The following is a 15,000-nucleotide window of genomic DNA, read 5'->3' on the forward strand; positions in this document are numbered from 1 at the left end:
ACACGCACACACACACACACACACACACACACACGCCCCACTTTATAACATGAGCCTGCTAAAAACAAACACACACTAATGTACCTTAGTGATGGGAGCTTCAATAGTCATGGAGTGGATTCTGGCCATAGACGAGTGTCTCCTCTGAGAACTTCCTGCTAAACACAAGATCATCTGAAAACATCCTTCACTTCACATGCACCTGAGCGCAGGGTTCAGAGGTCAAGGGTTAGTCAGGGAGAGTTTTATGACTGTCGGACTGTGAGATGTTTTATAAAGCTCATTTCTTTTATGAAGTTATATTTTTTGGGTATTTTACGCCTTTATTGTTGATGGGACAGTGGCGATACGACAGGAAAGCACAGGGCAGAGAGAGAGGGGAACAGGATCGGCAAAGGACCACGAGTCTGGATTCGAACTCGGGTCACCGGAAGCACAGCACAAACCACGAGCTATCAGCGCCGACAGAGATCATTTCTTTGAAAGCCGATCCTAAATACACTAAACTCACTAAAGATGAGCAGACAAACAGACATGATGTGACGAGCTGTTTGTACACTGAAGCAGTTACATGTTAAAGCTAAACCTGGACACTCCGCCTGGGGGAGGGGCTCTGAGTGAGGGGCGGGGTTTGGGTTCAGGGTCAAAGGTCAGGGGTCAGCAGTGTCATCTCACCATCACTTCCTCTAGAGGTTGTCGAGCGAACGTCCAACGATCCTTTCCTGCGGTCCTTATGTTTGCTGGACTGCTGAATATCTGACACACAACGACAACCAACACATCAGCACTCCTGAACACACACACTCTCACACACACACACACACACACACACTAACAACTCTCTCACACACACACACACACACACACACGCTCACACATACACACACACGCTCACGCATACAATTCTCACACACACACACACTCCCTCACAAACAACTCATAAACTAACACGCTAACACTAACACACACAAACAACTCACACACACACACACACACACACGCACGCTAACACTAACACACACTCCCTCACAAACAACTCACACACACACACAAACTAACTCTCTCTTACACACACACACACTCTCACACACACACACACACACACTCACACTAACACACACACACACAAACAACTCTCACACACACACACACACACACACACTCACACTAACACACACTAACAACTCTCACACACACACTAACTCCTCTCACACACACACACACACACACACACACACTCACACACACTAACTCCTCTCACACACACACTAACAACTCTCACACACACACACACACACACACACACACACACACACACACACACACAAGCACGCTAACACTCTAACACACTCTCTCTGATTATAGTTTAATTATTGTGGTGATTTGCATGTCATGCATCTCTCTGACCATCAAAGCATCAGATCGTGTGTAAACACCGTGTCTCTGGTACCTGTCTGTGATTCGGCCTGGACTCGCTCACAGGACTTTTCTGTCTGGATCAAAACACACAGATCAGTCATAAACATCATCGCGCCACAAACGTGTCTCAGTATCGCTGTCGGACGACTGAAAGTCTGCTTACCTTGTTATGGTCATTTAAAGGCCTGTTAACAGACACACAGTGCCTGATTTTACTACAGGAGAGACAGAGACAGACATATTAACATGTGAGCACATGATCAAACGAGTCACCTGACCCTCGGCCAACAGGAAGCTGAATTACATTTCTTCAGAAATAAAAATAAACACGTTTGTTTTGAAATGAAGCTGAAATCAGCCATTTGATTTTCTGAAGAAACGGAGTAAAACTTTAAAGCAGAGAGAGAAACGCTGCCCACCCTCCCTGTCCAACGACAGGCATCATCTTCACATTCTGCTGCACACTGTCTCCGTTCTTCTTTTTGGCATAATAAACCCCCTGCCACTCCTGAAACACACACACACACACTTATGAGAGAGGATCTAAACAGCATACAGAAGCAGGTCTCAGGTCTGACGTGAGAATCAAAAGTTCGACCCCTGTGTGATGAAAGTCCAGCGTCTGCGGCTTCAAACGCTCCTCCAGCTGAGTGTGTGTGTGTGTGTGACCTTTGTGCCGTGTGAAGTGATACAGCAGGACTGTTTGCACATTAAACCTCATGTCTTGTTTGGACTGTTTGTACCCAGACTTCTCTGCTGCTTACTACTGACATTATTCACAGGATCCTGAACTTTCTGGCGTCATGTCATCTCATTTGATCTCATTTGTTTTCAAACATCTGCCAATTCATTCATGATCTCTACATAATGAGTTAAAGTAACGCAGGGCTTTAGGGTTAATAATGACTACCGGTGCTTTGGAAGGCTGTCAACACATGCTGAGGATTGTGGGTAATACTTTAAGACTATGAAAACCCATGCGGCGGTTGGCCAGTGTCACAGCCTGAGTCCATTTCTGAACGTTCATCAGAACTTTAACTGAACACCAGATGTGTGTGTGTGTGTGTGTGGACTGTCAGTCTGACTCACTTTCCCTCTGCGGATGCAGGAGCTGATGTTGTCCAGCAGGTCTGGTTTGTTTTTTTCACTCTTAGGCACTTCAGTGTTTTCCTTTAGCAGCTCCCCACGCTGGTATCCCATGATGCACTCATACGCTGGATTGACGTACTGTAACAGAAGCATGTGGATAAACCAGATTCACAGTCTCAGTGATCTTCTACAGCTGGTATCTAAGATTATAGTGTCTGATTTGACTTGTTCTACAACCTCAATGAAGAGACACGTATGTGTGTGTGTGTGTGTGTGTGTGGGTGTACCTGTATGATCTGATCTTCACTGCTGATCTCAATGGCTTCCTGACTCTGTTCCAGTGCAGTAAAAACAGCATTACAGGCTCTGAGGACACACACACACACAGTCATCAGAGAGACTGTCCATACGATGAAGACAAAAAGGCCCTTAAACAAAAGCATACACTTGCAAGGGTCCTGAAGAGACGAGCGTCTCACCTGAGTTTGATCTGAGCTCGTATTTCTCCATGATGGAGTTGGATGAGTTCGTTATAACAGGCCATCATGTTGGAGTTCTCCACATATCGCTGTGTGACGACAAACACACAAATAAACTCGATTCATAACGATCTTGAATGAAGCACAGAGACTCTAGAGCATCATTAACACACACATGAACACAAGCGCTTCAAGCTACGTGAGATCAGGCACTGATGCATTGATGCTAATGTGTGCAAAACCTGAAAGTACTTATAATACGCAAACACTTGTGTATACACAGACACACACACACACAGTATTCTCAGTGTTTGTCACACTTAACTCCCTTCTAAGGACAGTCACACACACACACACACACACATTCACTCACCCTGTTAAATCCTGCTGATATCAGCGGCATCACAGTGGCTTCTTCACGATCCGGCCTTCACAACAAAACACACCATTTAATAAATCACATGATAACAGAAAGACACAGCCCCGTGGCCAAATATGTTACAGTATTTAAATACAATGAAGCATGTTAACGTGACTCGTGAGGACATCTGAACAGCTGTGTCTGTCTGTGTGTGTGTGTGTGTGTGTGTGTGTGTGTGTGTGTGTGTGTGTTTTGTGAAAAGTCAGGACATAGATGTGTATGATGACGAGGGTATGGCAGGTATTACAAGCTGAAGGTGGCATCTCAGGACATTGACCCATGTCCCCACTTTTCAAAACGCTTATAAATCACTCAGAATGAGGTTTTTTTGGGGAAAGTTGAAATGCACAGTCTCCTGTAAGGGGTAGGTTTAGGTGTAGGGTTGGTGTAGGACAATAGCACATACAGTAAGTACAGTATAAAAACCATTACGCCTATGGAGAGTCCCCACTTTTCACAAAAACGAACATGTGTGAGAGATCTGGGCACAAACCTTTTCACTACAGCCACAATCACAGTGTTGTGAGAGCAGCTGATGGCTCGAATTGAGCTGAGAAAAAAAATGAAATAAAATGAGGATAAGAAACAACAACAACAAACACTTCAGCATTTCCTAGACACACAAACCTGAAACACAATGAATGTACAAAAAACATTTGCATTACATGTGAAGGTCATGTGAACACTGCGTACAGTGGGATTCCAGTGGATGTAATTTCTTGTGGTTAAATTACACTTGAACTATTTATTGCTGAGAATGCGGTACATTTATGCCCGAGAATGTACAGTACGAGCAGTCGAGGGTCAACTCTTCAACGCTGAAGTGCTGTTCGGTTAAAGTGGAAGTGAAGCAGTCAGTCAAGTTTACATTATTTAGTAAACTGATTTCCACTGATTAAAATATATAACAAACACAATTAATGTAACCATTTTAAAGTGCCCTATTATTATTATTATTATTATTATTATTATTATGCACTTCACTGTCCGATCTGATTCCGATTCTGGGAGTCACGATCCGATTCCAAAACGATTCTTGATCTACATTTTTCCATGTATTGTGCAAATACATCTTTACAACTTTGCATCTGAACCAAAATTGCAGTTTCTATGCTTTTTGTTTATAGCTGGAATCTCTGTGTGTCAGTGCTGCCATCTTAAAAGCAGGGGTGTGAATCTTCACTGGTTTCACGATTCAATTCAATTCCGATTATCATTATCAACTCAATATCACGATGTGTCACATTCTCAGTTTTCAATATTACTGCACATGGCTACATTTTCATATAAATTTTAAATAAAATGTATTTTGTGCAAAATTTACTTAATTGTTTTATTATAAGCAGCCTACTTTTTAAAACAATTACTTAGTTAAAATAAGTGTTCCTTAAGTATCTGAAAGTTTACAGACAATAGTTATGGGTTTTTCTTTTTTCCCTCAGCATTATTGCTGTTTGATTATTACTGATGAGATCATAGACAGCGGCAGCTTTAACAGGCTGCATTCAGACTAATGCACTGATCTGTTTCCATATATCAGATGAAAACATAACTGACTGTGTTTACATCAATTTCATATAAAAGTATTTGAAATCGAGCTTCAGGACAAACAAACACAAAGCGCACGTCAAAGTCTGTTAGTGCGCGAGTTGCGTGCATCTAATAGTACTGCATTCCAAACGGCAGAAAGCATATCTAAATCATATCTAAAGAAACACGGCGGGTGGAAGTACACACCGTCAAGCAATGCGCACGTGTCTCACAGCGCAAATTCTGTGCAGTGAAGCCCGCCACGTCTCTAGCGCGCACACGTGCCACATGCGGGCAAAAAAACCAAGCTCAGAATAGATTCAGAATCGTTGAAGAGAGAATCGCGATGCATCGGAGAATCGATTTTTTCTCTCATCCCTAATTATTATTATTATTATTATTATTATTATGGATTTTTGAAAACGAGCTTTCATGCAGTGTGTAACACAGCTCTAAGTGAATTACAACATCCTGCAAAGTTTTAAATCTGAAAGTGCACCGTGTATAAAGTTATTGTCTCTCAAAAGAAAGAGTCGACTCTGAATCATTGAAACGTTTCAATGACACACACATCCCAAGCCGTTTCATGCTGATGTCAACAAGAAACATTTGCATATTGTCGCCCACTTGTTGGTCTTTTCACATTGGTCTGAATGAAAATGCAAATTCCTTCTTTGCCACTAGGTGCCGCTTTTGGAGCATTAAAAATTGACGTTTCCTCAGTAACGCTGTACACAAAGCAGCACTGCACTCACAAACACTGCTTTAAATTAAATCGACCAATCACCGTAGATTAGCATCACGCAGAGGAGGGGTTTGGAAAAATGAATCTTTGAGCGAATCGTTTGGGAGTCATTGAGCAAATAAGGTAAAAATAAATGCATATTATAAAAAAATGAAAGTGTTTTTTGACCTTCGTTACCCATAATAGGGGCACTTTAAAGAAAAAAGGATGTTTTGTTATAGCGTTTGACCGCAGCGTGTAACGTCACGGGGTTAGTTTGACGCTTCTCAACATTACAACTGATCTGACGGTTTTGAGTCACATTTAAACTTTGCACTTCAAATAAACCATATATTTCACAGTGCATGCAGCTTCATTAGGATTTAAGGTCAATGTCTCGATCAGTTTCCAGAACCTTCACCCTCTCTGTTCCTCTGCGGTGGAACGAGCCTCAAACTCCGATACGTACCGACAGAGCGCTTCAGCATCGAAGTATCTGGAATGTCTGTGGTCGATGATGATCAGATCGTGGTTCTTCTCCTGGAAACTCTCCAGCGCTGCTTCTGGCGATCGGGCCACATTACACCTGAAACCAGCGCGTTCACACGCCCAGCAGAAGCTGTTACTCTGAGCATCGTCTTTGGCAAACACTAACAGTACCTGCAACACACACACACCATCAGTGTGAGACAGTGCTGGCTAACACACACTCAGCCACAACAACAACTTTCATCAATAAGAGCTGAATCACTGGAACAGTTCAGAAGAATCACTCGCTCGAATGAAACACTGTTTGTGTGGATGGACGGCTCAGAGGCTCGCCGTGCGTTCTGAGGGAATGTGGGATCAGCTGGGAGGACAAAAACAGGAAAAGGAAATCACTGTTTCACTTTCCAACAGTAATTAAAGCTCTGCAACACTGGCACAACATCTCAGCACGAACCTCAACACTTACTGCTAACCTCATGCTAACGCTAACCCAATGCTTACACCAACCCAATGCTAATGCTGAACCAACATCAGCTATGTTTCCATCCAAAGATGCGAGTTTAACTAATGCGCAAAATTGGAATATTGTATAAAACATTTGCGAATAAAGCACCATTTCCCACCCAATGAGTCAAAAAGAACGAAATCATCACTTCCTGATAAACTGGCACTAAATATCACTAAGAAAAGTAGGAGAAGCCACTGATTATAATAAATTTCATATATGATAAACGACTTGCGCTTTAGAGCGAGCAGACGAAACACAATGCCGTCACTGCTTTCAGAGGCGGATGCTGCTGTTTGGGAACTCTGTAAGACAATTATACAGAAATATTTTGAGGACAGACTTTGCTCAGGCATCTCAGAACAACCAAAACTAGCATTTCAGACGCTGTGGAACGAGACTGGTTAGGGTTTTTTGATGTGCATGATGGAATTTATTCGGTAAATGTGTTTCCATCGTAGTTTACGTGCATTTTTTTCTTATCCGATAAAAAGTTTATCATACACAATTGTGCACAAAAGTTTTTTTATGCACATTTTTAGAACTTATGCGCATCTTGGCGTTTCCATCCAGCATCTTTTTATGCGATATTCCAAAATGTGTAGAAAAATAAGTGGATGGAAACATAGATATTAATGCTAACCCAACACTAATGCTAAACAAATACTAACGCCAACACAAACCTCACGCTAATGCTAACCCAGCACTAACACCCACACAACACTAATGCTAAACAAACACTAATACTAACTCATCGCTATTGCTAACCCAACTCTAATGCTAAATGAACACTACATTGTTCTGGAGTTCACTGGCTCATAGACTGTGGCTGTGAATTAAGTGAATTGTGAGTCATTGAGTTTGGGATTTTAGGGCACCGTGTGACGCCGCCTGTCAAACCCCAGACTCCATGTGTTCCTGAGTTTCTACACATTACAGGCCTTTCAAATCATTCTGATGCGTCTGTGGGAGTGCAGCGGAATCACGGAGCGATAATTCACATCTTCTCATGGGAGCTCCAGAAATCTCAGGATACAGGAGTCGGGTCAGATTCACTCAACCTTCCTAAATTTAGCTTGAAGAATTAATGAGCGATAATGAATCTCCCAATATAGAACACAGACTCATGCACACACACACACACACACACACACACGAGCAGGAAGCCTGATATTCTGCATGTTCACACTCACTGTTTAGTGGAGTTATTACAGAAACCCTTCTAAACATAACGTATGAACATTGAGTATGAGTGCGGAAGAGCCAGTACCTGCAGCTGATCTTCATAGAGCTTCATTGGTCCAAACGGCACCTCCGTTAACGTGCTCTGAAACGACAGCCAAGAACAAACACACATTTAGTGACCTGATCGACACCACATGATCTGTGGATCACAGAGCTGATGAATGTGCAGCACATGATTCCAGCATCCTCCCTGATGATGCTCAGTTACCATGGAGACCATCCCTCCACGGGACAGCATCCCAAAACAGACAACGTGAGAAGGGAACGGAAACACACACACACACACACACACACACACACTGCAGAGACACACATACTTTATCTAAAAGAACAGCTATTATTACCAAGTACATACAAACTGATCACTGCTAAATTGACAGTTAAAGAAAGCAAATTAGACACAATCAGTGATCATTTACTGCTTTTTACTACATGAACAAAATTAATTAAAATCATTTAAAGGTACACATAAAAAATATGCAAGTTATACAGATCATCCTTCAAAAAGCTGTGATTATTGCAACAAAGTTCTTTGAGGAACAAAGGAACAGATTACTGAACAAGCAGCAGGTTTGTTTGCATTTACACTCTGAGACTCAATGCACAGATTTATCCTGACTAGTGGTCGACCGATATGGGTTTTTTGACAGCCGATGCCGATATCTTGGAAAGCAGGATGGCCGATATAATTGTATTTATTTTAATTAATTTTTCTCCATTCTGTCTCGGAGGGAGTTTTGGTTCCTTGCCGCTGTCGCCTCTGGCTTGCTCAGTTGGGGACACTTCATTTCTAGCGATTATCGTCGATTTGATTGCACAGCTACTATTTAAACTAAACTGAGCTAGACAATGACATCTCTGAATTCAATAATGAAATGCCTTTAACTGAAAACTGAGTGTTTAATCTTATCATTATACATTACTGACACTCTATCCTCCAATTTGATACTGTTAAGTGCTTTGACACAATCTGTATTGTTAAAAGCACTGTATAAATAAAGGTGACTTGATATTTAAGAAATTTGAAATGATTTGAAAATGGATTAAAAAATAAATGTGTAAAATAAACATACTTATACTTTAGAAGACAAAGTATTTTTCACAAATAAATATTTAATAAAAATATAATTAAAAAAAGGAAGTAAACACTGTAACCAACAGGGCACTCAGTATTCTGGGAAGTTACACTCATTTTACATACAGCACACAGTGAAAATGACATGAATATGGCAGCGGGCAAATGCATAAAGCGCAGCATAATTTGAAATCACGAGTTTAAAGTTAGTCGATCGCGCGTCTCCAGTGAAGCTGAACTCTCCTCCTGTCCGCATTCACGGACCGACCGTCACGCAGAGATCACGCGATCATGCAGGAGAAAGTATTTATAATGTTTGCCTTTCTATTACTAATAATATTAAAACAATCGTTATAAAACTTTTTTGTATACATTTTAATTACTTTGTTTAACAGTTCTATCTGGTCATTAGATAGACTTGTATCTCTATTAGACTTAACTGTTAACGACAACAGCGAACAAGAGGGAGAATGTGAGCGCTGTGTGCTCAGGCGCTGCCGTTCTCAGCACCGTCAAAATAAAAGTCCCGCCTCTAACACATCGGCCAAACAGCAAAACTTATCGGCCGATGCCGATATTTGAAAAATGCCAAATATCGGCCAATATATCTGCCTCGGCAATATATTGGTTGACCACTAATCCTAACATACAGCATCTGATTCATGATTATCACTGTCTATCGCTGCATTCTCAGATTCAGTCCCGCAATTCAATATGGCTGTCAATTCAGAAGCACTGCAGTGTGTAGCTAGCAGCATGAAAAATAAAACAGACTGTCCACTGCGTTCATGCGATTGGCTACAATGCTCAACACTTCAAAAACACGTTATAAATAGAAACCTTTGACTCTCTACAGAAAACACTCTCACAGATACATACACGAGTGTTTGAAAACATAGTCATGACTCATGAGATGAAAATAGGGAGTGAAATTGGTTTACCGTCTATGCAAAACTTTCACAATATACAGGTCAATGACGTGACGCCAACATTTTCTGTCCGATTGCATTTTTTCTGTTAAAAATTGGTTTAAATGCATAAAAAAGATTAAATGCATAAAGAAAGTACTTCCCCCACTTATGTACCAACTTTAACTTTTCAAAAAACATTAGTTATTTGTAATTTTTCTGTTATTCAAAATGTCAAAACATCATGTGGTGCGACCGTCCGGCCATAACTGTTGTTTTGGAAACATCTTTGAAATTACCCTAAATTTATTCAGATTAGTTTTCTGCACTATTGGGCATGATTTCCAAAGTGTTTTGTAATCCTGTATAAAATTGCAAAGCATTTGTATTTATATTTCCATCATAATATTCAACTAAACTTTGTCCGATAATCTCCATTTTATGAAATATCATGTGGTGCGACCATCAAGAAACTACCATTTTGGGACTTTTATGTTAAAATTCATTAAAAGTTGCATCATAACAATTTGCCAAGGATCCATAGAAGCATCAAGCAGGCTTGCAACTCTCTTTCAAATTTGGAAAAAAAATTACCTTTTTAATGGCTGGTATGTAGTTACCACATTTGGATATCATGTGGTATAACCTCAAAAAAAAACCCAATGAATATTAAAGTTATTTCTACAAGCATTTATTTTTATCAGAAATTTCATATTGACCTTTCATGGGAAGCTAGCTTGTTTTGTTTAGGTGGCTAATTCTGTGCTTGTAAATTTTGACTGAAAAATATCATGTGGTGTGACTAAATATCATGTTGTGCGACCACTGCAGAGTGTTTTCCATTATAGTTATATGTCCCAGATTCGTGCTTTTATATTCAATTAACGGTTTATATACACAAAATACTTCATTTTAATATAATTTGGAATAGATTTTTATGCAATTTGGGTCATTTTGGGTGGTTTATGTTTAATCTTTATACAATATGAGAAATAAGTGCAAAAAAATAATAATTTAGAGCATCTAAGTTTAGTTTAATAAATGTATAATTACCAGTCATTTATTATATATTTATTAATAACTATTTTAATCTACTTTCCCAGATTCCACTGCCAAGCAAAGCAAAATAAATGCTCACCATAGGCAGCATGTTAATTCTGACCCTGCAGTCAAGCACAAACTCCAGATGAAACTCCTTTCTGCTGTAAGAAAGATGTTTATGATTTAATCTCAGAACCCGAGGCAGCATCCTTCCGCTACTCTAAATTGACCCTTCGCAAAGACCCGCCCTTAGTTACTGTTGCTACATCCGACAAACCATACAACAAACCATGGCACTTTTATGCCACACATCATGTTCTCATGCAGTGACAAATACATCACGGAGCAAAGTAGACACTGACAACACGACAGAGACGCCACACCGACATACAAGACAGAGCAGGTCACTTTCGGTATTAAACAAAGTCTCAGAGTTAAAGTTTTGTCATTTTTTAAAGAAATTCAAACAACAAATACTGTTTTGTATCTTTAATGTGTCGTGACAGATCGCTGTAGCACCTCAGTTGAAGTGGCATGTGAACCGATCATCTCTTACTAGTTATACCACAAAATAAACATGAATGAATATCAGAAGGTATCTTGTTTCAACTGTGAAAAGATGTCAATTCACTCTATTTTTTAAGTTCAAGTCCACCGACGTTAATTTACTCTCCTGTCTGGTTTGTTTGTCGAATAAAAATGGCAGATTTGACATTATGATTGCTCAGATTGCCTGTTAATCAAACTCCCGGAGATGGGTCAATTGAGCAGCCAAGGTTGGGCAAAGCTTAGAAATAACTGGGTCAAAAAAAAATGACTGCAGTTAATGCCATATGCTGAACTTTTCACACGTTTCTTTAAATAGATTTTTAATGATATAAGGTCTTTGTGTCATTTGGAGAGACCACTCATCATGTGGTGCGACCAATAATAGCAATAACTGTATTAAATGAAAAATAAATTATCTTATATCTGTGGGTGAAATATGAATCGCTGCTATAGTATGCTTAAGTGAATGGTATTTTTAAAATATTTTTTATCAGTTTTATGCAATTTACAGAAAAATAAGTGCTAACTACAATTAAGAAGGCAACTCTGAAATTATAGAACAAGATCATTATTTACAAAAACTCAAAGAAAATGCAAATACTTTGTTTCTAAACACTTTAATTACTGAGAACATCTAAAAAAAATGTTAAGTATGTTAAGGAAATGAATTTATTTTAATATAAATCATGGTCGCACCACATTACTTTTTTTTAAGGCTACGGCCGATTCATCTAGATGAAAAAAACACTAAAATCACTTAGACTAATTTATGTGTACACAACCTTCTTAATGTTTGAACAACTACAAAAGATATTATTATTTTTTGTATTTTAAAATTTGCCTGTTGAAGATCTTTATGTCAATACACACATTTCACATCATTATCCACTTCACCCAACAAACACGAGTCTCAAGTTTCAGAAATATATAAGTATAATGAGAAAAATCTGTGAATAAAATGAATCGTCCCGAAAAACCTCCTCATTTACAACTACGTGAATTACGTAATCTCAGGACTTGCTCCAGTCATTAGCAAAACTGCAAATGAGATTAATTGGCCAAAACTAGTTCAGTTATAGCGTTGTACACAAACACACTCCTGCTGCTCAGAATCACAGTCATGTGGAACAAACACATCACATTAAACTGATTAATGTTGTCATTACATATTATTATGATAAAGAGCGTTGTCTAATACAGTGTCGTCAGTTTGACTACACAAAAATGAACACAAATGTTCTGATGTTTTCACGTGGCTGCGATCAGTTGCACAAACTAACGTGAATCTGAAAATCATCAGAATGACTTTACGGGCGATTCACACAGAAATTCATTCATAAAGGAGTGTGTTGATTAGACATGACGGACAGAATCAAATCAGCTGTGAATTCATTAAATAACACACACACACACACTTTCAGTGGAGTTACACAAAGACCTGTGTGTGTTAGAGTGTGTGTGTGTGTCCTGCTCTTGGACAGTGACACTGTGGCCTCATTTATAATAAGATTAGTAAACTGCCATCAGCTCGCACACATCTCACGCAAGCGCTCCATCTGAAGCTCGTCTGATAGGAAGAACTTCCTTTGTTAACTTTTATTCCTTTCATTCAGCTGCTGCAATGCTATTGGCCAAGCTAATGTTAGATCCGCCCCCTTTTCCAGTGCAAACATTGGCAGAGACAGAGCTAAACAAGCTCCACTCACATTCATTCACGCTTTCATCCAGACCGAGTCTGAGCAGTGATTTCTTCAGCCGTTGAGCTCATGACAGGAGCTGCGTCCTGCAGCCGGTTAGTTGGTCAGTCAGTTAGTTAGTAACCAATTAAAGAGCAAACTAAAAGTGTGACGGTGAGCAATAGGTCTGCAGAGAGCTGCTCAAATCGCTGTCAAACCCTGAAGCAGCACACGGATCCTCGCTCATCTGCACGCGTGAAAACCTCAAACGTGACCAGACGGATCCATGTGAAACCAGCAAAGAAACGGCACACACTCAGTGACACAGACCTACACACACTGCATCCTGTCTGCACACACACACACACACACACACACACACACTGCAGCAGTGGCTTTCCACTGAAGTGAATAACAGGAAAGTGGATGACATTGTTGAGAGGGCAGACGTCAGTGTGAGAGATATAGAGGGCAAACTGCTTCCTCACGGCTCACTTCAGGGAGCAGCGCTGGGGACGAGACACACACACACACACACACACACACGTGCACACACTACAGGTACGGAGAGCCGCTCACACCTCAGGTGTCTCCTGACAGTCATGTGTGGAAAAACACGTCTTCTGTTCTGCAGGGAATAATAATGCGACAGCAAACAACATCTGATAACACACCAGAGTTTACCAACATAACCAGACTAAACGAGCTCAGAGACACAAACACTGCGCCAGGGTTCGTTTGACTTGTTTACAGGTACAGTCACTCGGAGTTCAAGTTACTGCAGGTCAGTTTAAGGTTTGGGTTAGTTAGGTTAAAACACAGTTTTAATCATTAGAGTTCAAAGGTTAGCTATAGTCAGCTGCATTACATGTTTAGGCTGAGCTCACTGAACACAAACGGCTCGTCTCTGTGCAGCTGAAGGGACACACACAGGACACACACACACACAGGACACACACACACACAGGACACACACTGGAAATATGACGTCAGAAAGACGCAGCAACAGATCCAAGACACAGGAGACTTTGGAGATAGGAATGTAACGATTCACTCAACTCACGATTTGATTCACGATGTGTCCTTTTATTATTGCTTGGACAAAATGCTGCATGTTTTTGTGAAATTGAAATATAACACTATAATAATATAGCTACTAATATAGCACTTGCATGCTGTTGCTCTTTTGTTGGTTTAGATTGCTTCTATGGTCCTCATTTGTAAGTCGCTTTGGATAAAAGCGCCTGCTGAAAAACTTAAATATAATGTAAATAACAAAACTAAATTGAAATTTAAAACAAACCCCAAATCAAAGTAACACAAATAAAAGAAATCTCTTCATATAAACAAAATAAGGCTTTGTCTGTGCTCTTTCCATTTAAAATGAGAGGCAAGCACTGCATTTTAATCACGATCCAAACAAAGATGCTGCATACATGCAACATGAGCGGTTTTTAATCTAAATTATATTGTATAATTTCGAAATTTGAAGCAAAAATAGAATGGTCTGACTTCAGTTTTGTGAAGCTATACATAAAAAATATCTGCATGAAACAGAAACAGCAGACGAGCTGAATGAGACGCAGATTCAGTCTCTGCCAGCAGGTGGCGCTTTAAGTGTTTCCATGGTTTCCGCTGGAAACAAAGCAGCGCTGCACTTATGAACGTTAATATGCATTATACAGAGGCAAGATGAGAAGAATAAATACCAACTAAACTTTTCTAAAGACAGTAAGTTCCCCTCAGACATACTTTCATATAAACTCCTACCCCTAATTGAATAGCGATTTGTTTAGCATCTCGACCGATTTGAATCGTCACACATCGATTTTCAACCGGCTCACTGTTAA

General features: G+C 40.0%; 1 protein-coding gene across 2 annotated transcripts in view; it reads right to left on the reverse strand.

Moving 5' to 3' along the window:
* Positions 1 to 15,000, reverse strand: part of pde8a (phosphodiesterase 8A) — a 27,525-nt gene that overhangs the window by 5,954 nt on the left and 6,571 nt on the right. The window contains exons 2-13 of one of the 2 annotated variants that reach the window (XM_058751930.1): positions 7,927 to 7,983; positions 6,132 to 6,322; positions 3,902 to 3,958; positions 3,361 to 3,415; positions 2,988 to 3,076; positions 2,796 to 2,874; positions 2,509 to 2,646; positions 1,839 to 1,927; positions 1,583 to 1,634; positions 1,451 to 1,493; positions 676 to 756; positions 85 to 155 (exon numbers count right to left, since the gene is read on the reverse strand). In XM_058751930.1, coding sequence (XP_058607913.1) covers positions 85 to 155; positions 676 to 756; positions 1,451 to 1,493; positions 1,583 to 1,634; positions 1,839 to 1,927; positions 2,509 to 2,646; positions 2,796 to 2,874; positions 2,988 to 3,076; positions 3,361 to 3,415; positions 3,902 to 3,958; positions 6,132 to 6,322; positions 7,927 to 7,983 — 1,002 coding nt within the window. Of the gene's footprint in view, positions 1 to 84; positions 159 to 675; positions 757 to 1,450; positions 1,494 to 1,582; positions 1,635 to 1,838; positions 1,928 to 2,508; positions 2,647 to 2,795; positions 2,875 to 2,987; positions 3,077 to 3,360; positions 3,416 to 3,901; positions 3,959 to 6,131; positions 6,323 to 7,926; positions 7,984 to 15,000 lie in introns of both variants that reach the window. The other variant, XM_058751929.1, reaches the window with a different exon arrangement.

Source organism: Onychostoma macrolepis, chromosome 18 (assembly GCF_012432095.1).
Source record: "Onychostoma macrolepis isolate SWU-2019 chromosome 18, ASM1243209v1, whole genome shotgun sequence".
Taxonomy (NCBI): domain Eukaryota; kingdom Metazoa; phylum Chordata; class Actinopteri; order Cypriniformes; family Cyprinidae; genus Onychostoma; species Onychostoma macrolepis.